At 50.8% G+C, this 23,339-nt stretch overlaps 2 protein-coding genes across 2 annotated transcripts; one reads left to right on the forward strand and one right to left on the reverse strand.

Moving 5' to 3' along the window:
* Positions 1–4,269: 4,269 nt before the first annotated feature.
* On the reverse strand, positions 4,270–8,785 carry cplx4a (complexin 4a). Its single transcript, XM_018731636.1, has 3 exons — positions 8,622–8,785; positions 7,234–7,321; positions 4,270–4,497 (listed from the first exon to the last, which is right to left on the reverse strand). The coding sequence occupies exons 1-3, from the start codon at positions 8,783–8,785 to the stop codon at positions 4,270–4,272; spliced, it is 480 nt and encodes a 159-aa protein (XP_018587152.1).
* Positions 8,786–14,907: 6,122 nt separating this feature from the next.
* Positions 14,908–19,889, forward strand: emb (embigin). Its single transcript, XM_018731637.2, has 8 exons — positions 14,908–15,005; positions 15,736–15,804; positions 15,914–16,109; positions 16,650–16,732; positions 17,345–17,472; positions 17,904–18,201; positions 19,283–19,316; positions 19,704–19,889. The coding sequence occupies exons 1-8, from the start codon at positions 14,942–14,944 to the stop codon at positions 19,759–19,761; spliced, it is 930 nt and encodes a 309-aa protein (XP_018587153.1). The 5' UTR covers positions 14,908–14,941; the 3' UTR covers positions 19,762–19,889.
* Positions 19,890–23,339: the final 3,450 nt, after the last annotated feature.

Here is a 23,339-nt window from a genome sequence, read left to right on the forward strand (position 1 = left end):
GTTTGCTCTGCTGAAGACGTACGTTTTAAAGAAGAAAAACCGTGAAGAGAACGCAGTCAGCATAGAGGAAGTGGGAAAAAGTCTGAAACATTCGCAAGTTGCCCTTTGTAGCCGAAGATCCGTCGAAGCCGGTCGCACAGCAGGCTTTTCCAGGCACTGCTTAGGTCTCTTCTCCCTATTATTGTTTCAGAGCCTTCCGGGGGAGGGGCCACGTTTTGAACTCTGACACGTTGCGTCGGCCGGAGGTTTCGCTTTATTCAGCTCCTGGACCCTGGGATTGTCTTCTGGTCTTTTCTTTGTGTTCTTCGTCCAAACAGCCGAGGAAAGACTGGAGAGCGAGTGTGACGTCGCACCGCCTCCCTGGAAAAGGTCACAAAGGGAAGCCAACAATGTGCTTGAGTTTGCGGCCCTCAACGATGCTGGATCCCAAGAGCCTTGTCTTCTCTTTGTAAGGCCACTCGTGCTGGGAGTTTATATTTCGTGCTCTGCGAGCGATGATGGACTTTGACTGTTTCAAGGACCAAAGCAGACGAGCGGAACCAGAACGAGAAGCAGAACCAGAAAGGAACTGAGACTCGTGTGTTTCGCTGTAAATCGGGATTGTTTTAAAAGCCGTTTTTGGAAAACGGGTAAACGGCTTGAGTGGAACTGAGGGGGTCGCTGACCTGCTGCGTGTCAGTGGGAGGGTGAGACCCCCAGTGTCTCCTGCCCGGAGGTGGTGCTCTTACTTCAAAGACGTTGGGCCAAGTGATGTCTGAATGCCTTGCAAAGCAGCTTAGACAATCAAACCCCAAATCCCACGTCCACGTGGATCACAGCTGGGGTGCAACCAACCCTGCTGACCCCTGTTGACCCCTAGTATTTTTTTTAAATTTATATTGTGTTGAGGTTGGACTTCCTGAGTTCTGCTCCCATGTCACTCCAGCAGCGGGTCTGGGGTCACATGTTTTGTCGGAAAAGGTTCTCTGTATGTTTTCATCCTTCAGCTTTTAGTTGTGCGACTCATGAAAGTCCTTAGTCTGAGATGTTTGGGGATTTTTCTAAGATGGACTGGACTGAAGGTTGGAGTAAACCGAAGTTCACACCTCCTGCACGTCTCCTGTCTGGCTCTCGCCGCCTCCTCGCGGTTTGCCGAGCCGGAGACCTTTCGGAGCATCGAGGGGCAGTTCGGGCTATTTCGAGTTTGCATTCGGTTCCCAGCAGGCCTCGAAGCGGCCTCCTCCCAGCCGCCCCGTACCTACCGTGGACTCGGAGTCACGGGCCCCGAGCCTTAAACGTAGCCCTCGCTCCGCAGGCCCTCCGGGTGTTAGATGCATCGCGACCGCCGTTATGGCTGGTGGAACAAGCCTGGAGCGGGAAACGTGTCTTTGTGCGTATCCACACGTGCAGGCGACAGCAGTATTTTTTCCAGCTGTAGCTGTTTATTTTAAAAGCACGACTTTGTAGCTCGGAGGATCTCGCACTCGGTGCCTTTATGGTCGGAATCGAATCGTCGTCAGTTCTCTTTTACGTGATACGTTTCAGTATGAAATGAAGCCACGTGACACACTTTAGCTGCAGGTGCTTCTCTGCTTCTACTGCTGGCGTTCAGTGAGCGCGGCCCAGCAGCGGAACCAGCCTCGAGTAACATTGGAATCACGGTCGTGGTCGTGTTATTGAGTAATCCTAAACTCTCGGTCTTCGCAACCGATTCCGGTGGAACGGAGTTCAGTGTGTCCTCAAACCAAATGTTTTCAAAAGTCTTGGCGCGGTCGTCTTAACGTGAACTTTGGTACATTTCAGTGCTCCGCGCTCCTCGGTTACAGCGGACTGTGGGCACGGGGGCAAAGCTGGCGTGCACAGACTGTCCAACATATTTCCTGTCGAGCGTGGATAAACATGCGCGCGCGCGCACACACACACACACACACACACACACACACACACACAGGTATTGCTAGGAAGAACGTGAGAGAACGCGAGAAAGAATTCAGCGAGCGCTTAATTGTCTAATAGCGTCTACGTGGTGTGTCCGTGATCCACGTGCGCCGAGCGCTGCTCTTTCGGTTGTCCTCGTGTTCACCGCGTTTGTCCTAACGTCTCTCGTATTTTTTAACGTTTCCTGCAAAGGGTTCAATACGCGGCACAGATGATGCGCGCGATGATGCGTGTGTGCGGCGTGCGCAGCGCGTGCTCTGCGCTCAAAGCTACGTGAGGACGTGTGAACTGAACCCTCTCCGGGTTCGTGGCTCTGCTTTGCGTTTTTAGAAACGTTTTCCGCCGGCAACCGTTTCAAAAAGTCCTCGAAACGGGTTACAAGGTTACGTTGAACAAGATCCCAAAAATGAGCCTGTTCTGCACGAGTTGTGCTGACAGCGTGAGCATTTTCTACTTTTGTTTTTTAACATTTTTTCAGGTTTTCTACAGATTTGCGAGGTCGGTGTTCACGTTTGTCATCTGTTCCTTTTTGTACTGACTTTGCTGGCAGATATTTGGAAATGCGTCTTGCATTTGTAAAAGATTAAAAAAGACATTCAACTGCATTGTTTTTGACTTTCTGTTCCTCCAAAAATTGCTCCCCATCAGCTGCGTCCTGCAGGTGGCGACGCTGTAGTTCTGATACACGGGGACTCGCCAGGACACGTTTACCTCCGGTTTACCTGCTGCTTTGGGTCAGCGGTGTAAACTTCACCCTGGAGCTCAGTAGATTTCGTAGAAGGTCTTCTTGGGTCCTGAGCTCTAAGGTGCAACAAAAGTGTTCTGCTTGTTCTTACTGGCGTCGGTCACCGTGGCACTCCTGCGGCCCGGAAGGGTCAGGGGTCAAAAGTCAACAGCGCGTCGCCGTCGGACACGTGCCGAGTCCCAGAGGCCTTTGCCGCGTTTCCCGGAACCTCTGTTGTGTCGTCACGATGTCGGTAGCGCAGCGAGGAAAATAAAAACGAATAAAGTAAAAGATTCTCGGTACGGCCGGTAAAACTCCAGTTCCCTCAGCGACGCAAGAGACGTTTCAGAGTTTTGATTTCATCGAGCAGGTGAACATTCTAGAACATCATCATTATCCTCGTGAATCTGAAATGACCCAAAGCCATTTGAACTCGCCGTATTACCGGATGCACAGAAGTTTCTGGAAAATTTGCGCCGACGTTCATCTGCCGCACTGAGCCGACGTGGGTCAGTGGGACGAGCGCCGAGGGGCGGAGCTCCTCGACAGCATCGATCTTCGGCGATGACGAAGAACCAAAAACGACTCGTATCCTGCTGTGAAAGTACCGCGAAAGCTCTTCGAGGAATGTGGTAAAAATACAATGTATAAGCGAAGGCGTCGTGAGCAGTGGCAGCAGTCCCTCCGCTGAAGGGCACACCTGAACCCAATAGGCCCTCGGTCCAGAGCAGCTAGAGGAGGGGACAGGAAGCCGGCGGAGTCGCCGGTTATTAGTGGCCCTTTACTGCCTTGCCTGAGCGAACAAAACGACTTTTGGCCCTTGTCTGCTCCCCACCGTCCCTGCCTACCCCAGCGTGTTTCAGCTCCAGACCTCAACACGTCCCGTAGCCCTGATCCACACACTCTCCTTGTGCCGAGCGGACTGCAGTGTCACCCTTACGCGTTGTTTCCTCATCCACCCTGTGCACTTTGTGTAACTCTGCACCAGAGATCCTCAGCACCAGTAACACACGTGAGTTTTGTTCACGGAGCAACGGAAGGTCTGTCTCACAGTGAGCGACACCCAATACCTGATGCTCGAAAGCAACCGCTAAACTCCAGGAAAAAACTGCTTCGTTTCCCCGTAGGTAACACTGCTCGTGTTTACACTCGTGCGCCGGGAACACGCTGCTCTCCTCCACACCGGTACCACCTTCACGGGACAGACGGTTACGTCTGTGAACCCAGTTCGGTAAACGTGTTTCGTTAGTCCGGTGCCCTGTCGAAGCCGTGAGCCTCGGGTGCAGCAGAAGCACGATGAGTTCGGAGCCTGGAGTGAAATGTGCCGAGAGGAACCCGGTGGATCCGCCCAGCACTGTAACATCTGGATGTGACTTAATGAAGAGGAAAGGGAAAACACTGTGAGGCTCCTTTATTGAGACAAGACGTACAGTATAAAACATCTAGTGAGACGTGACACTGAGACGTGAAACATCGTTGCAATCTGTGAGAAGTTGCTTGAAAAAGTTCAAACAAGAAGTGCTGAGGATCAAAAGGAAGATGTGCAACCTGGAGAGAAGAGGAAGGTGGTCTCTACACCTCTGTCTCCTCCTCCTCCTCCTCCTCTTCCTCCTCGCACCTTCCCTCCATCACATGAGAGAGCACTTCTCCTCGGCCTTCGCCTTCATCTCGGTCAGCGTGGCCTGGGCCTTCTCCTTGATCTGGTCCATGTCCATGTTCTGGATGTTCTGTATCTGGCCCAGGATGGAGTCCTTCTCCTCTTCCTCCTCGGCGTCTTCATCCACCATCTTCAGCAGCTCCTCGGGAACATCCACATCGTCGCCCGCCATCTGGATCATGTTCTCGTCCTGCTCGCTCTGCAGATGAAGAGATGTGCATGCTTCATAGTCATCACCATCATAGTCATAATCATCAATGCCATCGTCATCATCATCATCATCACGATGACGCTGCTGTACGGCAGTCTGACAACTGTCTCAGACCAGGGGACTCATTCTTCCTCCTGCCCCAGGTACCGCCCCTCAGATCTGTAGAATCCCCAAAAACCCCAAAATCCGTCCTCCGCAGGAGAGTAATTTAATCACGGTATTAACTTTAGGCAATGCAAACAGTTCTTTCCTGCTGTAGTATTCCACCGTGTTTTACTCTGGTAAAAGCACAATTGGTGTTACTCTCTGGTTCTGTAACGCTGCATGTGACTCCAGCCCCTGTGAGGGATTTGACTGTGTGATGATGATGATGGAAGCGCCATCGAGTCGAGCGTGACTCATAACAGTCACGCACGGTTTCCAAGGCAACGGAGGAACAGACCTGGCTCAGGGGTGCAAACGACAGCTCCAGACCTCCTTTCTCGTTGCACGTGTGGGCTTGGCTCAGTGCTGCCGTTTGACACTAAAATTCTGTCAGCGTGGGACTCCAGCGTGTAGAAATGTTTGGGTACGGGTAGCCCTACCACAGTTGGCGCCCCAGCACTGCACACCCCGTACAGGAAACACGGAGGCTGACGCAGCCTACGGTCGAGAAAACCGGACATTTACGGAAGGGCACAAACGTTCCCTGTGATCGGAGAATGCTCTTCATCTGAGGATTTCAACCTTTGTCTCTGCCACCCTGTGTATTAACCGCTATGACATCTGGTTCCTTTCTCTGACAACTGCGTCTCTAGTGCTCGGGCGTCTGGAATGAAGCGAGAAGCAGCGCTTCCTCACATTGTTTTGGACTGATGCCGTACAGCGTGTGATGCGCGCCAGGCCTTCAGCCCATTGCTACAAGAGCAGTGGTTTGAGTCCTACCTGCCAGGTACATCTTGCCAGCTGGTCTGGTGCAGCTCCCTGCCTTCCCCTCAATCTCACTCAACTGGTGTTCCACAGAGCTCGGTACTCGGACCCCTCTCTTCTCCACCTACACCTCCTCCTCGGCTCTGTCGTCGTCGCTCATGGGTTCTCGTCTCGCTGCTATGTGAACGATACCCAGCTCCTCCTCCCTTTTCCCTGACTAACAGATGTATCCTCTCACGCTGCAGCGTTCCTCGGTCGCCTCTCCTTGAACTGACGGGCCACCATCTGCAGCTCCACCTTCCTAACACTGAAATCCTGTCTCTGCTGCTCCCAACACACTGGAGTCATAAAGGGATCTTGCACATACCTCCTTGTCAATCTTCCTGCAATCGGCCCGTATCCCACAACACGCTCTATGCAAGTTCTGGTCCAGGTCATGCTGATGTCCCGTCTGGACTACTGCAGACCCCTCCTGCTGGGTTTTCCAGCCTCTGCCATCAAGCATCTCGCACTGACCCAGAAAACCGCCAACAAGTTCCTAGGAATCTCCCCTCCAAATGGCTCTGCGTTGGCTTCCTGTAGCTACTCGTATCAAGTTCAAAGCTCTGGTTACGGCCCATCAGTAAATCTGCTCCACCTACAGGACCTAATCACTCACTACTTCTCAACCATTCTGCTGCACTTCTCTACCTCCAAGCCTGAAGGTTCTCAGTTTTGTTCCCAATGTGTCGGAATGAGCTTCCTGAGTTCCTCAGAGCTCTTGAATCCCTCCCATATTGAAGAAGAGTCTCAAACCCCTCTCTTTGAGAGCCACTTCTCTCCTGATCTCCTGACAGCTCCATCAATGAGTCCAACACCATCTGCTGTGATTATCTGTGTATCTGCTGTTTGAATGTCACTTCTGTAGGAGCTACCAGAGGGATGTGAACCAGCAACATGGTGGTGTCTCACACACAAGCTGAGTGTCCGTAGTGCTGTGTGTGTGTGTGTGTGTGTGTGTGTGTGTGTGTGTCTAAAGCTCTTTGTTTTTTGATAATTTTACTTTTTCTCTCACTTTTATTTACTCTGTTGTTCATCACTTTGGAGAGAAGTGTCTGATAAATAATGTCATTCATCCATTATCAATAAATATCCATTTCAGGGTCACGGTGATCCAGAGTGTATCCTGGAAGCACAAGGTGTGTGGAATGCTTGGAAGAGGTGCCAGTCCATTTCATTCACTCACACACACACACACACACACACACACACGCTCTGGTCAATTTAGAGTCATCAGTATACAGGAAACCAGAGCACTTGGAGGAAACAGACTGAAAAAAGAAGGGATCATGCAAACCCCAAGCATACTGAGCCGAGTTTGAACCCATAACTCTGCGTGGCACCAGCACTACTCACTGTGCTACAGAGCCACCCCCCCACAGAATAAATGTTCAAGTAGAATGTAAATGGTGCTCTCAGGGGGTGACTGCTCACTGTACTGCTTCATGACAGAGGAGCAGATGGCCTGACATGGTAGCCATACACACACACACACACACTCACTAGCAAAGCCTTTCTCTCTTCCCTCAGCCCTAATCGTGTGGCATTACTGCTGACTCTGCCCACTTCTGGTACATCAGGAGATATGCAGTGTGTGAGAGCTGCACCTTCGCCGCACACACCCTCTAGCATCCGTCCGGTGGGGGCGGTGGGGCTGGTGGGGATCCCCGTGTTCAGCAGCCTGGACTTGAACTTGTGCTACTCTAACAGGCTTTCGGAATGTAGCAGCAATGTCACCAGGTACACTCTGCACTTTCGGACAGAGAGCCTTCTCACCTTGGGCAGTCGGTACTTCTCTCTCAAACAGGTCCTCAGCGTTGCACGTTCAGCTTTCTTGTGCAAAAAGTCTGCGTCTCTTTGCATTCTGGGGTGGAAGATGAGACGGAAGGTTCAGCGACTTTAGTCTCAGACCATTCATGCCAATCACGCCACGGTTTTTTGGTCCTGCAGGACTGTAACATTCGTTAAGAAGCAATTCCAATCACAGTGTGCTCTGCAGATACAAGAGAGACATAAATGCTGTCCATATTTCTCACACGAAATCAGATCTTTTGTGTCCATGTGACAATAGGCTTGTGTCAATCTCTGACCATTCTCAAACATGCAGCGACCTGAGATCAAGAACAGGGAAGGAGAGGCGACCTCTTCACACAAGCATTTGATATTTAGAAATAAAAATTAAATTCTACATACCCTTTAAAGCACTTTCTCTTACAGTTAATTTTTCATAGCCTGAACAAGCGACACATTTGGCTGTTTGAAACTGCGTTTTACATTATTAGACTTCATTCAGTTTAATATGCAAAACACTTAAAAGTTATTTGAGGTTTCAAGATGTAATCTGTAATTTGTGAAGATTTATTTTGTTTTCAAATGGATTATTTCAGAAAGGATTACTGAAGATGGCGCTAGTTGTACATTGAACAAACGCATCTACTAGTTATTGAAATGTGTTTCACAATGTAGGACTTCTTTCATATGTTAATAAATTACTAAACTATTTTGTCAGTTAAACAATCACCTACTTGACTGTGAACCACATTTTTACCCTTGTAGGTGAGAGGAGCCCTTGGGTAGAAAGAGCCCCCCACATTTTGAGGTAGGGAACCTGTGACGCTGTTAAAGGGTTTAACACGGTCATTACAGCTTCAATTTCATGCCATTCGGACTCGGCGCAGCCCCGCAAGAAGCCAGCAGCTCTGCAGCACGGCCCGCGATTAGAGGCTAGGATTTAATCTCTAGAGCTGTTCTCTGTCCTGTGTCGGGGGAGGGTGGCGGATTTACAAAGATTCATCCTGATAAAAAGCAGAAATACACAATCCATTACATAATAGAGCTTTGTTTGTGACAGTACATTTCAAAGGTCAAAAATGTTTAAAAAACGGAGTCAAAAGCGAACCTCAATGACAGTCTTGAGATGAGAATCACTTTCACTGTGTCACCATGACAATTATTGAGTAAAATCAATGAGATTATTCAGACAAAAACACTGTTTGCAATAAAAAAAGGAAGCCATTGAGAAGCAGCACAACTCCAGGTGAACTCCAGGTGAGCACGCTACAGCGGTGCGCTAATAGGCCAACTTCCCAAAAGTGTGTGAACTGGTTGCTACTGCACTCATCTCACAAACTCCTCGCTCTCAGAGAGGCAGGAATCAAACTCACTTCTCCTCGACAAGCTGCTTCTGGTACTCCTCGTACTCCTCACGCGTCATCCCGGCAGCGGCTGCTGGATCTGACGGAGCTGCTTCCTCTGTCTTCTCCTCTCCTCCACCCAGACCAATGTTCTTCAGAGGGTTTCCGACCATGCTCTTGATGAGGAATGCCATGGTGTTTTACACACAGGTGGGCAAAGTGCTGCCTGCTGTGAGTCTGTCTTGTGCAGCGGTGCCGCTGGGTTGGTTTTCTTGCAATGGAGACCGATGAAGGACCGTGAACAAAACCAACTGCCCAGCTCCCTGATCAGTGGCACACTGGCAGCTAAAGCTGGAGGCAAAAAAACGTCAGTTCTGCCACAGCCGTAATCTGGATTAAACATCGAGCTTGGTGTCTCCCTGAGGCAGATGGCCTTGATGTGATAGAAAAAGGGAAAGAAAGAGAAGTTTCCCCATGGAATGTGTTTCTTCATATGCCTTCATGTCATGTAACTCAACGAGCGAATAATTAACCTTTAATTTGCTCTGCACTTCTACACCTGTTCCATCTGTGCAGGTGTGACACCATTTGGGACGGTCTGGAGGGCAGCTTGCCCCCCGAAGAAGGGAGATTTCCCAGGATCCCACAGATCCAGAAAGAGGACCTGCTGAGCAGTCCTCCATGACTTTGCTGATTTCACAGTGGTCCTCCTTTTCCTGCCACGGTCACCACAAAGGAACATGAGAGCATGAGGGCATGAACAAACCACAAGTATTGTCAACATATTTCTGCCAGGATCGGTCTCATGTCCAGCAAACTGCCATGAAGTGTTCTGGACCTGCAGTGTGTTTGTGAGCAGCAACTTGGGGTCCACCGGGGACTAGCAGAACGTGTCTCTACGTGTCTTTCGGGGGGGCCAAGGCTGAGCTCATCACCTCGTTGGTTCAGGCTCTTCTCCTGTTCTCTATGGTGCGGTCTGTGCAATGTTGCTCGTTCACTGGCTCGTCCTGGAAACCGGTTATATAAGCGCCGTAACTGCTCCTCTGCTCATTTCACACAGGATGACGGTAGGATTTCGCTGTAATCTGCCTCTAGTAGCAGAACCAGTGTGCCAGAAGGAGCATCGTGGGGGAGGGGCACGCAGGACGCTCCGGATTAGCGGAAGGGACCCACGGAAACGCGCTTCACGACTGAAAGCTTTGGCCTTGTGAGATGACCCCCAGCGGAGAGCAAGAGGTCGTCGCAGAAACCCCCCAAAGAAAGCAGCTTGTCCGCAGAGTGAACGAGAACAACGGCCACTGAGGTAGAAGTGACTTGGACCAACTGCTTATATAACTTGCTTTAAAATAGAAAGGAGAGAGCGGGTAAAGAAGAAGGAGGAGGCTGAGTGGTATGTAGGTGCCATGTCAGCTCCTTCACGCTCTCCCTACAAAGCTCATCGATGGCGTAGGCCTTAACCCTCTCCCAGGCTTCAGACACATTCGCCCGCCCATTTCTGCACCTAAAGTTCATGTATGATCAAATCCATCCTTGTTTTAGCTGCAAAATGCTTGAAAAAATTATTTCATTGTAATAAAGTCAAAGAAAATGAGAAGTTTGTGTCATGATTGTAGCGAGATGTCGGTCAGAACGCAAGCGCAGAGATCGTTGTCCGAAGTGTCGTAATCGTGGTGCGAAGGGCGACTGGCGGGTAGGTGGTCTTCCCTTAAAGGGTGTTCTAATGAGGTGCTTGTGTTTGTCATGTATGTGGATTTAGCTCTGATGTCCTTCTCCTGTGGTCCTCTGGTGTCATTTCCCCAAGGTCGTGACAGTTTCCAAGGTAACATCAGTATAGAACCTCCTGGACAGCTGTCGTATCCATGTATGTTTGTTCTGTGAGCTTGGACTCATTCACGCAAACCACGGTAGAAAGTGTTTACATTCTGTAGATTTGGAACCTGCAGAGAAGCACCTGCAGTCCAGTTAAGGTAAAGCTGTGCAAATCTAGACGACCGCTAATCCCTGATAAACCAAAGGATGCTTCTAAGAAGAGCATGTTTACCACTTATCTGGATTAAAGTGTGAGCTCAGGCTTCAGCATTACTTACAGGACAAGCCTGAGTTATCTCATCAGGAACAGGGCATGTGGATGGATGGGGTTTGGAGTACGGTTGGGGTTAGGGTTAGGGGTTAGGGACTACCGTTAGGGTTAGGGTTTGGGTTGGGGTTGGGCTGGATGTCTAAATCTGACCATGATCGCCAGTGAAATCAGTGTACGATCCAAAACACTTTGGCCAGGATGCAAACTTTGTCATGGTCACAAGGTTCAAGCCAAGTGAAGACTGTCAGTTAAAGATAAACTTTGCTCTCCTTGTCCTTACAGAAATATTTAGAAGCGTAATCATCTTTTCAGAACGTTCTCCTGGTGCTGACAACTTCACATGATGGACGAAACATGCATTGTTGAAAACAATCCATATGCTGATTTAAGATGAACTGAGTTCAGTTGAGTTGAGTTGAGATGAGCTGAGTTGAGCTGAGCTGAGCTGAGTTGAGATGAGTTGAGTTGGATGTTTCTGAACTGAAAGCTGAACAAGCTGAGCTGATTCCTCAGGGAAATTGTGACTTAATCCAGCATGATACAGGTTAGGATTGAGATGTTTCTGCTTGGCTTCAATATCAATATGGATCTTTTCTTGATTACAACACAGGGATGAACATTCCTCCTGAAGGCCACTTTGCAGGTATGGGAAACATGTAGACAACTACAACTTTACAATTTTAGCAAATTCTTCACAGTGAAATAAACTCTCATGAAAAAGAGCAGGTTAGTTGAACAAGCTGAGAATTTGTAGTTTCATTCTTTCATTTTTCTTGCTTTATTGCCCCAGTTACTCGGGCTCAGTTTTTCCCCTTTTGCTTATTTACACACAACCTTTATAAATTAAACCAAACATCTTCCAGTTGCCAGCATGCTGATTTATTAATTTGTTATTTGCTACGAAGCAGGTGTGGCTCAGAGCTGTGAAGCTGTTCAGTTCTCCACTTGATCTTACCTCAGATGAGACATTTTGGGTCAGAAGACCATACCCTAGTAGTGCAGCACCTCTCCAGTGTGGTCCTGAGGCAGTTCTGCGTATGAGTTGTTCCAGGCTCATTACTTGATTGTGTAACTTTAATGATGGTAACCTGTTTATAAACAGTGTCATGATTCTTCTCTTTGGCTCATTAATAAATTCTTCATTGACCTGTGTGTTCAGAAATACCATGTTTCTTTACCCTTGTGCATCTCATCTTACTGACCGTGTCATTAGAGTTACGGTTAGGGTTAGGGTCAGGGTCAGGGTGAGGGTTAATATTAGGGCAGAGTTAGGGTTAGAGTTAGGGTTGGGTTAGGGTTAGGGTTAGCGCTGGCATTCGTCACTCGGAAGGTCAGGTGAGGAGACGGGGGAGCGCTGGACGTCTGTGTGTGAACCTGGAGCAGAGTGGAGCTGCGGCTCGACTGAGCAACACGTCCACTGGGCTCACAGCACTTGTTGTACTTGTGATGAAACGAAGACCTCAGGGAGAGAGAGAGAGACACAGTTTCGGTCAGAGGGTCACTATATCATCGCAAGTGTTTGCATCTCGTGCATGGGTTTCCTCGCGTTCATCTTGCATGGGTTTGGAGCTTCTTACCATTCGGCAAAGTGCACAAGAGGCCCATAGGGAACAGAGGACTCCAGCTGCTCCTGCTGCTCCTGTCAGTAACCCGGACCTCCTTCAGCCCCGACTCTCGCGCTTTAACCATGACCATGTGCGACCTGCTCTCGTCTGAGATCTCCACGGCCAGAGAAGTGCAGACTTCTGAAGTAATTCCATGTGATTTAGTCATTTTTGTGATTTAGTCAGTGATTTGCGGTGAAAAAGCTGGGTCACAGCCTCAGGGTGGTGCGAGAGGACGTGGGTTCGATCCCCGCTCAGTCTATGTGGAGTTTGCATATTCTCTCTGTCTCTGCATGGGTTTCCTCTGGGTGCTCTGGTTTCCTCCCACAGTCCAAAGACATGCTGTTCAGGTTCCCCCATAGTGTGTGAGTGACGGAGAGAGCGTGTTCCACCGATGTATGGATGAGTGACCCAGTGTAAGTAGTGTATCTAGCAGTGTAAGTCACTGCGGTGAATTTCTGTAGGCTGATAACACTACATAGAGTTTATTGGGAGTCGCTTTGGAGAAAAGCATCTGCTAAATAAATAAATGTAATGTATAAATAAAAACTGAGCCTCTACTACCCTCTTGTGGTAAAAGTTGTTCCAGCATCAATGTCCTGTACAGGTGCAAATTAAGACACTCTTTCTTGAAGCTGGACTCAGAATTTCTTACACTGCATTGTGTTCACTACTTATATTACCAAGACTGAAAAGTATTAGCAAAGTAAAGAATTAACTGAAATACTCTTTGATTCTCAAGAATACAGAAAAAAGTAAAAAGAACAAAACCAGCAAGTATTCAAGAAAATGTAAAAAAAGAAAAAAAAAACACACACTTAAAGCTATTTTATTTTAAAGCTAGAAAAAAATTAGCCACAAATCCAATCCTAACAATCACTAACTACTAATTAAAGTCCCCCAAACACACATTTTCGGAACCACTTGTCCCATACGGGGTCACGGGGAACCAGAGCCTACCTGGCAACACGGGGCGTAAGGCCGGAGGGGGAGGGGACACACCCAGGACGGGACGCCGGTCCGTCGCAAGGCACCCCAAGCGGGACTCGAACCCCAGACCTACCGGAGAGCAGGACCCGGTCCAACCCACTGTGCCACCGCACCCCCTTAGCTGGACTCATAATTCTAAATCATATAAAATCAGAATGTAAAAACAGTTTGTTTTGCTCAACCTGCCAAAGTGTTACCATGTGTCTCCCCTCCTCGTCTCTCTCCACTCTCTTTCTGTTTCTGCCCATGTCAGGCTCAACACTCTGGCTACAGCCGACCAGACGGTCAGTGGACCCGGTCACTCCCTGTAATGCCGTCCAGAGCGCTCAGCTCCTCCACCTGTGAGTGCTTAGTGATCCCACTCACAGGAGTCCAAAACCGACAGTCCGAAGGTTCTCAGTTTTATCCCCAGTGCAATGAGCTCCCCGTTTCCCTCAGAGCTGCTGAATCCCTCCCATCAACACCATCTGCTGTGATTATCTCTGCATTTGCTGTTTGAGTGTCACTCCCATAGGAGCTACTGGAGGGATGTGAATCAGCAACATGGTGGTGTTACACACACAAGCTGTGTGTCCATAGTCCTGTGTCTAAAGCTCTTTGTCTGTTGTTGGTGCTCTTCCGTTTACTCTCTTTTGTACGTCACTTTGGAGGAACGTTCTCACATGTGAATACGTGCGGATGAATGAATGTAAAAATCACAATCAAGGTCAGTGTTTCCCTTTGTCTTCGTCACTCCCTCATGTCATCCTCAGTAACACGACTAATTTGTCCAATTTTGCCACCCCCCGCCCCCACCCCACCGTGTTGAGCACTTGGACATATTTTCCACGAAAATACACACACACACACACACACACACACACACATTTTCAGAACCGCTTGTCCCATACGGGGTCACGGGGAACCGGAGCCAACCCGGTAACACAGGGCGTAAGGCCGGAGGGGGAAGGGGACACACCCAGGACGGGACGCCAGTCCGTCGCAAGGCACCCCAAGCGGGACTCGAACCCCAGACCCACCGGAGAGCAGGACTGTGGTCCAACCCACTGCGCCACCGCACCCCCTCCTCCATGAAAATACATTGTAGTAAATAATTGGTAAACTGGTGGTTCTGCATTTTCGCCCAGAAACTTACAGAAGCTCCTCCAACAGGCTGAGCCTCCTTCCCCCCCCCGTTCTGGGTCCTCATGACTGTGGCTGTGGCTCAGGTTTTACCACAAACACTGTACCTTTACCGTGCTCTGGTGTGAGCGTACTGTAGGAGTCCTTTCGGAGACTGGAAAGTGCGGCGCCGGGACGCTCCAGCGTGAAAGTGGCAGCTTTGTCCTCTACAGGGGACATGAAGGGGACACGCAGTCCTGCTCTTTCACATGAACTTCCAACATGAGCCTCACTTAGCAAGAAGCCCATTAAAGTCACATCATCGAAGGGTTTGCTGCTGTGAGGCCCTCACACACACACACACACACACACACACACATGCACACACACACACACACACAGAGACGAGCGAGGGGCCCGGGCTGCACTGATACAGCAGGATGTTGTGTCTTGACTGCGTCATCCGTTTGGTGGTGGGGGGGGGGCGGTCGGGGGGAGGGACTAGCTGGACCAGCGGAGGGGGGAGGAAGCAGCGGCGCACTGCAGCACAGTGAACGCCGCAGCACAGGACCAGCATGCTCTCAGCTCGCCACACTGCCGTCCTCCTGCAGCTCCTCCACCTGGTGTGGTCCGTCACAGGTGAGCCTCGGCCCGGGTTCGACACACAGCCCGACACATGCTCCGTCATCGCCCCCGAGAGCGGGTCGGGATCCGCTGCTCATCTCACAGAGGCCTCTCTCAGCCTCGTGGTCGTCACGTCTTCATTTGGACTGCGCGGTCCCTCCGGTCCAGGGTGGTGGCAGCTCGCACACCTCGCACACCTCACAGTTCAACAGCTCCAGTATGTCAGCACCTATCGCCCGCTGTCGCCACGCATCACTCTTCCGGGGTCAACAGGGGGCGCCGTTTCGGCTCGCACTCAACATGGCGCTTCCGTCTGCAGAAACTTTAATGCAGAACCATAATAAAAATGTCCCGCAGTCGTCTGTCCACAGTTCTGTCTGCTACAGACAGAGGGACAATGAGAAGACAGCATCATTTCACATCTCACGTCCATTTTTGACCTTGAAAAAGGGGACGACAGCAGTGTGTGTGCCGTAGGTGACCCCTGTAACCGTGATGCTCTAGAACATCATGTTGCTTATTGCTTTTGATCAGCTCCCTCTGAGTGTATAATAATGTCAGAAAGCATTTAGTGTGTGTGTGTGTGTGTGTGTGTCCTATGACCTCTGTGTGTGTCTACACAGTCTGCTCTGTGTGCAGCAACGCGTGCGAACAACCAGTGGGCTGTGTCTGTTTCTGTGTGTGTGTGTGTGTGTGTGTGTGTGTGTGTGTGTTTTATTCATACCACAACGAGCATCTCCTACAGATGGAAGCAGCTCCTCCGGCACGCCACCGGCTCCGCTCGTTCCCGCTCGGCCGCCCAGGACAAAGAACGGTGAGCGTGGACCTTCTGTCCGCTCACACACGGGACTCAGTGGACATGTTCGGGGACCCAGTGGCCCGTGTTCACACTAGCGTGTCCTGTGCGGCGTGTGTCCCTGCAGGGCCGCGCCGGGCGGAGCAGGTGGAGCTGCTGAAGCTGGTGAAGCCCGGTGCCATGAACCTCTCCTGTGTCCTGGACGACTTCCTCGGCGCGACGCCGGACACAATCCGCGTGTCCTGGGAGAGGGACGGAGTGGAAATAGCGCAGTCAGAGGTCACCGTACAGCGGGCCGATGGCAGATACAGCCTGAGGAAAGAGTACGTGCACACGTTGCTGCGAGCTCTGCTTTTCGTTCACGTGTGTGTCGATACGCTGGATCCTCGTGCCGCAAACCGCCGACACACAAATGTCCTCAGTTGTGGATTTCGAGAGCACTTTCACATTTTCAGGGCCACGCTGTTCGCGGTCACTAAATGAGGAACGCGGCTCTTCGCGCACCAGTCCGGAGCGACGTGACCCCGTGTCCAAAAGTGCTTTGGCCTTCATGTGGCCCCACGTTAATGACCAAATTCAACCGCAGTTAAATTACAAATCCAACTTTTTACCAAGGCTCTGTCTGAGATTTCACGGAAACCGAGCTGCAAACAAAGTGATGGATGTCTATAATTCAGTTTTGTCCATTGTCACTGAATGGCAAAAGTGACTTTTGAGTTACAGACAAAACGAGTTACGAACAGAGCGCCGCGACCGGCTGCGGACCTCAGACAACCAAAATTTATTTATTTTTTTTCAGACCCGAAAGTGTGTTTTGGACAGAATCACTCGCCTTTTGTGTGTAACGCGTGATTCTTTGGCAGGTTCTTCATCGAGCGCCCGGGGAACTACTCCTGCATTTTCCGCAACGACACACAGGAGGTTACAAAAGCATTCCTGGTCACCGGTAAGATGCTCTGAACTGCTGAGAGGGGCAGCGGGACGGAGCCCAGGTGGGACAGTGCTACAGTACAGAGAGCAGGACGAACGGCATGGGATGAAGGGGGTACGAGAAGCACAAAATGAGCACATAAGCTGAGCTAGTAACTGAGGACTGAGGACTGGTGACTGGAAACTGATGGCTGGGGACTGATGGCTGAGGACTGATGACTGAGGACTGGTGACTGGGGAATGAGGACTGAGGACCGCGACATCATGTAGAGATGGAGGTTTAAGTCACTCGACCTGCTCCTACGAACATGACCGCTCGCTGTACGACTGGACGACTGACCAGGTGGAGGTCAATAGCGGTCAGAGCCACAGAAACGGCTGCTCCGGTGTCCCCGGTAACCGTCCTGGGGGCCTCCAGAGTGCCGGGCGTGTCAACGGTAAGGTCAACTGCGCCTCATCATCGCTAATGTCTCCAGGTGCATTGTGGGTAAGGTCGTCGGCCTTATTTGCTGCAAACCGGCTGGTGAATCTGCGCCCCGGCGTTCCTGATACCCCCACGATCGTGGTACTGATATGCTATTTTTACCATGCTGGGTCCCCATGGTGCCTTTCTGCCTCCCGTCTCCAGCTCCCGCCATGAAGGAGGTGCGAGACAAACCGGTTGTGGGTTACGTGAGAGACTCGGTCGTGCTCACCTGCAAGATCCATCCCGCCCCGCCGGCCTGGCAGTGGTACAAAGTCAACGGCAGCGAGAAGGTAAACTCTGCAGACACCAGCAGGTGGCGCAGTGCCCGAGGATCCCGAGCCGTCAGGACAGGTTAAAGGTTCCAGAGACAACAGACTGGATAGTTTTACTTTGCATAAAAGTGTTTGCTGATTGATTGATTGATTGATTAGCATTGAACAGCTAAATGAGTCAGTAATTGATCTTGCTCTCGCAAAGACTCATTGAGTGCCTCGTTGCACTGCTGGGCTCAAATCCCTGCAGAATCCGCTTCGCTCTGCATGCGCTTTGCGTTCACGTTCTTCGCCGCACTGAACCTTTCTTACTGCGGTCGACACGAGTCGCTTTGACTGGGTGACACGTTCATCCCTTCCTGGGCAGTACTTGGCTCTGACCTTCCGCCCTTTGTCCTTTGACCCCCGGTTCGGTGCAGTTTCATTCCCAGGCCTCTGTGTTTTCCCAGGACGCGGTCAACACGACTGCTGAACCACCACGGTACAAGGTCACTGATAAGGGTGAAGAGGTGGCCCTCACGGTGATGAACCTTACTGAGGAAGATTCTGGCTCTTACCTGTGCGTGGCGCTGTACCTCATCGCGCCTGCCGAGGGGGCGGTCCACCTGAGAGTCATCACCTTCGTGGAGCCCCTCAAACCGTTCCTGGCCATCATGACCGAGGTGCTGCTCCTGGTGTCGCTCATCGTGGCGTGCGAGCTGCGTGGGAGGACGAGGGCGGCACAGGCCACCGCCACGGCCGGCCCTGGTGAGTAGCGCTGAGCTGCAGCTTCCGCTCCGTGCTGGGCCGTCAGCGTTCACCGGCTCCTCGCTGTACGAACGCACCTGGGACCAGCAGGGTGCTTCTAATTTACATTTACATTTATATTTGTTAATTTAGCAGATGTTTTTCTCCAAATGTTTTGTTCAACTCCGACGCGTTACAATCAATTAAAGCTGAATAAGAGAGACGCCCTCTGCTTATTGACAGGTTACCTTCCGTGACACTGTCTAGCACCGCAGATAAAAATACTCTACACTGCAGTGGACTGTAAAATGTTGGCTATTAAAAGCGAAACTCGTTCCGAATGCTGAAAACAAAAAGCCGTCGTCTCCGCAAACTCCCCCGGGTTCTCGCCGTGAACGGATTCGTCCCCCAAACACGCGGAACGTCCCTCGTCTCGCCGTCCATCGCCGACACCGGGAAGACGGAGACGAGCCGTGAACACCGTGGAGGGGATTTGAATGAAGGCGGTCCCGCACACGCCTGCTCTGCTTCTCTGCGTGTGACTAACATGCGGTGAGGTGGCAGCTGGACGCAGGTCGAGTTGCTCCACCAGCGACACAAACTTCAGGAAGGTGACAAGTGAAGGAAAATGCAGTTAAAATAAATCACAGTAAAACACTGGAAGGCCTGAAAGCCCGTTAAGTTCGTAGCTGGTAACACAAGGAGCCGGTGAACATTGAAAATGTGGCCTGTGTAAGAACATCACGGTGAGATGGCCTTTACTGGGGTACTATACTATGGTAAATGGTGCTATAACACATAGTAAAAGTACTTGTGTGATACACACACTGCTCGCTGTTACTGTGCCGCAGTAATTACTGCCCCTCCACCCCGTGTGATGGTCAGTGCGCTGATGACGCCCCCTGAGCCCCTCGGGGGTCACAACCCATGCTGACCGTGTCACACCGGCTCCGGAAAGATCCGTGTGGGGTCCTTACCCAACACCCATCTGGGGTCCCGATCCAGCGTGGCACTCTCACGCTGTTGTGTCGAAACAAACAGAAGCCGCTCTCTTCCTGTGGAGGACACAACTTTCTCTAGTAACTTGTTTCACTTCCCGTAGAGAACGGAAGAAACGTCAGCGGAGGCGAGAAAGCGTGAGCACCGTACCTCGATGGGTTCGCCGAAGCACTGCTCATCCTCCACGAGCGCTGCTGGTGCCTCCAGGGGGCGCTGCAGAGCATTCTGGGGCAGTTAGTGCCGCTTCATTTATGCCCACAGCAGTTTCATTTGCAACCACCAGGGGCAGTACACACAAATGCGCACACACACACACACACACACACACACACACACACACACACTTAGATACTGTGGAAATACTCCTGTTTAGCAGACTCCTTCCTCCAATGACCACCAATACAGCAATCACAGCTCACACGCCAGCTTACTATGTTGCCGTCAGATGACCATGTTTACCCCGTTCAGTACCGCACCTGCAGACAGCTCCAGGCATCTCGACGGCAGCGATTCTTGTTTTCCAGGTGGCCAGAGGAAAGCAACGGGGTGGAGGAAGCAGCAACGAGACAGAGAAAAGCCTGAGCTGCTTTCCACACACCTGCGGGACGTTCCTCGAACACCTGCACGCGGGGGGTCCCAGCTGGCCCGGTCTCTCCTCTCTGTGCGCGCCTTGGTGTACCCATGTACAGCTACAGTAAAACCCAGTAAAACTCGCCCATGCGCTACAGACGGAATGTTCCGTGTTGGATTTCTGGCTCCGAAAAGCCACGGTGACCTCTGACCTTTTGCACCACGTCACACGCTGTGGACACGCTGGCTCTGTGTCATCCTCAACTTCAGCCGACTGGTTGTGGGGGGACTGCGACGTAACGCTCCGAAGGCCTGTTTTTATCATCAGTAAATACAGCAGCATGAAAGGAACACGGAACCAAAAGAACGTTCTAGAACACCGAAACGCTGTGGGCAAAAACACAGAAGTGTGTAAAATGTGTTTGTTATCTCGGCCTCCTCGTTCTTCCCCGTCGTTTCACAACCGGTCAGTGAATCTAGCTCAGTAAAACAGGAGGAGGATTTAAAAGCCTAAAGGTGAAACACCGAGCTCTGGCGTTAATTACATTATGATACATGATAACGATTTACACATTCGCTCAAGCGTCTCTCTCGACATCCACCGCAGGTCACTGAACGGGGCCCGACGACAGCATGTGTGTGTGTGCTTGTGTGTGCGTGCGTGTGCGTGTGTGTGTGTGCGCATTTGTGTGTTACTCCTCTTTCAGCCGTTAAATATTCAGCGCACAGAGAAAGAGGAGTTTCACCTCCTCCATTATTCAGTCCCCAGAAGCGCCGTTTGTCCCCAATCTGAGCACGAAAAGCCAAACGTCTGTCAGCAAAACACGTCAGCAGACTTTTACATAATGCATGACAATCAAAACACTTTGCTTTAATCAATGAGAACTTAAAAGGGGTAAAAACACTGTGTTCAATAAATGGATATACATAGAGAAATATACACCATCAACCTTTGTGTCTGTACACAGAGCTGTGTACACTGACTTACACACTTATGCAGCAGGGTAATTTTTGCTCTGTCAGTTCAGGGTAAGTACATTGCTCATGGCGAGTGCAGATCTGAACCCGGCAACATCTGACTGTGAGGTGCAGCTCCGACCACTGCGCCCCCTAGTGGCCAGCAGGATTGAGTGCCTCCTGCTGATGTTTCTTTCTGTGGTCCAGCTCTGTCAGGCTGCATAGCTGGATGTGAGGTCACAAGGTCTGGGTGAGGTAAAAATACAGTGAAACAACCCAACGGTGAAATGGGATTTTTAGCTCTTCCTCAAGAGCCAGGACACCCCCCCCCCCACACCCTCCACACACACAGACACACACACACACTGATATTATACACACCTGAATAAGATGGGTGGCATTGCCCAGTAGGTGTGGTCAGGGCCCCACCTGTGAAAGTCCTCTCTCTCTCTCTCTCTCTCTCTCTCTCTGTCTCTCTCTCTCTCTCTCTTTCACACACACACACACACACAAACACACACACACGTCTCTGCAGAGGTGTCCAACCGCACCGAAACTCGCCGTCGAGTTGTCTCTGTCCAGCAGGAGGGACGAGGCAGTGAAGACAGAGACCGTGACAGTGCAGCTCCTGCCTCTTTATGCAAACATCTTTATGTCTTTTCATAAAGAGCCAAATCACTGCATTGAAATAAAGGCTCGGGCTCCCTGGGGGTCTCCAGCGTGCAGAGCAAACTGCGCCCAGCAGGGGGCACTAGAGCACCAGCTTCTGCAGGTCCTCGCGCAGCTCTCTGTGAGGGGTCCCCCAGGACCTGGAGCCCACCCAGAGCACCTCCTTCCGCCACAGCTCTGCCAGTTTTGTTTCTTTTGGGGCTCCTTTTAAATGCAAAAACTATATATTTTTGGTGCAGTGGTGCTTTAGTTACTAAAATGTAAAAGTGTTTTATAGTTTTATGTGTGTGTGTGTGTGTGTGTGTGTGTGTGTGTCCAACAGTATACACACCTACAAAGCATTTTTTTAGGAACACCTGCACACCTGCTAATTCATCCAGTTATGTAATCAGCCAATCGTATGGCAGCACTGAAACTCCTAAAGTCATACAGATACAGGTCAGGAGCTTCAGTCAATGTTCACATCAAACACCAAAACGGGGGGAAATGTGATCGCAGTGATTTTGACTGCGGTATGATTGTTGGTGCCTGGGATTCTCACACACAACAGTCTCTAGCGTTGTCTCGGAATAGTGTGAAGAACAAAAAACATCCAGTGGGCAGCAGTTCTGTGGACGGAAACACCTTGTTGATGAGAGAGGTGAGAGGAGAAACAACACACTGGTTTGATGTGACACAAAGGCTACGGTAACTCAGATAACCACTGTTTACGACTGTGGTGAGCAGAAAAATTAACTCTGGATGCACAACACGTCGAACCTCGAAGCGGATGGCCTGCAACAGCAGAAGACCACGTTGGGTCCACAGCCGAGAACAGAAAGCTGAGGCTGCGGTGGACACAGGCTCACCGAAACTGGACAGTTGAAGACTGGCAAATCGTAGCCTTGTCTGATGAATCTCGATTTCTGCTGAAGCACACAGATGCTGGGGTCAGAATTTGGTGTCAACAACATGAATCTACGGACCCAACCTGCCTTGTGTCAACAGTCCAGGCTGGTGGTGGTAGTGTAATGTCGTGGGGACCTTAACACCAGTCAGTCATCACTTGAATGCCACAGCCTATCTGAGTCTTGTTGCTGACCGTGTGCATCCCTTTATGGCCACAATTTACCCAACTTCTAATGGCTCCTTCCAGCATCGTAATGCACCGTGTCACAAAACAAAAGTCGTCTCAAACTGGATTCACGAGCAGGACAGTGAGTTCAGTGGACTTCAGTCACCGGATCTGAATCCAATACAACACCTTTGGTGCCATGTTCCGTTCCCGGAATGAGAAGACGGACCCAACTGCAGGGCAAACTGACTTTTATTACGGAGGATCCGAAAATTGTAGTCACTGACAGGCGGAGGTCTTCGATGTGCAATCGTTGTTTAAAGGGAAATCCAGAAAGAGAGGTCGAGTATCAGGCAAAGGTCGAGAACTCAGGTAACAAACTCGGGTAAGGGGTTTCAAGGAGCAAGGACCAGGACAGGGAGACAAGTAGGTTGAATCGTTAAGTGCGAGGCGAACAAGGTTCCGTGTCAGTCGGAGTCCTTGCCGAGCCCCAGGTGTGCCTCGTTGCTCCGGCGGCGTGGGCGTGGCATTTGGGATGTGGCACAACGGGAGATTCGCAGCATGATTGTGCAGCGGACAAATCTGCAGAAATTGCGTGATGCAAACAATCGTGTCAACATGGACCGGAACGTGGAAGAAATTTTTCCAGCATCTTGTGGAAACTCCCACTGGGAGAAGAATTGAGGCTGTTTTGAGGGCAAAGGGAGGCCCCGCCCACTCTTTGTGCAGACAGTTATACACACACTGTCTGAAACTGCTTGTCCTAAGCGGGGTTGCGGCGAACCGGAGCCTAACCGACAACACAGGGCGCAAGGCTGGAGGGGACGCACCCAGGACGGGACGCCAGTCCGTCACAAGGCACCCCAAGCGGGACTCGAACCCGAGACCCACCAGAGAGCGGGACTCAACT

The sequence above is a fragment of the Scleropages formosus genome, chromosome 17, assembly GCF_900964775.1.
Source record: "Scleropages formosus chromosome 17, fSclFor1.1, whole genome shotgun sequence".
Classification (NCBI taxonomy): Eukaryota; Metazoa; Chordata; class Actinopteri; order Osteoglossiformes; family Osteoglossidae; genus Scleropages; species Scleropages formosus.

Coding starts and splice junctions, on each gene's coding strand:
- emb (XM_018731637.2), top strand. CDS start 14,942: ATGCTCTCAGCTCGCCACACTGCCGTCCTCCTGCAGCTCCTCCACCTG. Junction 17,473..17,903: donor AAGTCAACGGCAGCGAGAAG/GTAAACTCTGCA, acceptor GTGTTTTCCCAG/GACGCGGTCAACACGACTGC. Junction 18,202..19,282: donor CACCGCCACGGCCGGCCCTG/GTGAGTAGCGCT, acceptor CACTTCCCGTAG/AGAACGGAAGAAACGTCAGC.
- cplx4a (XM_018731636.1), bottom strand. CDS start 8,785: ATGGCATTCCTCATCAAGAGCATGGTCGGAAACCCTCTGAAGAACATT. Junction 7,322..8,621: donor AAGCAGCTTGTCGAGGAGAA/GTGAGTTTGATT, acceptor CTTCCACCCCAG/AATGCAAAGAGACGCAGACT. Junction 4,498..7,233: donor AGAAGTACCGACTGCCCAAG/GTGAGAAGGCTC, acceptor CTTCATCTGCAG/AGCGAGCAGGACGAGAACAT.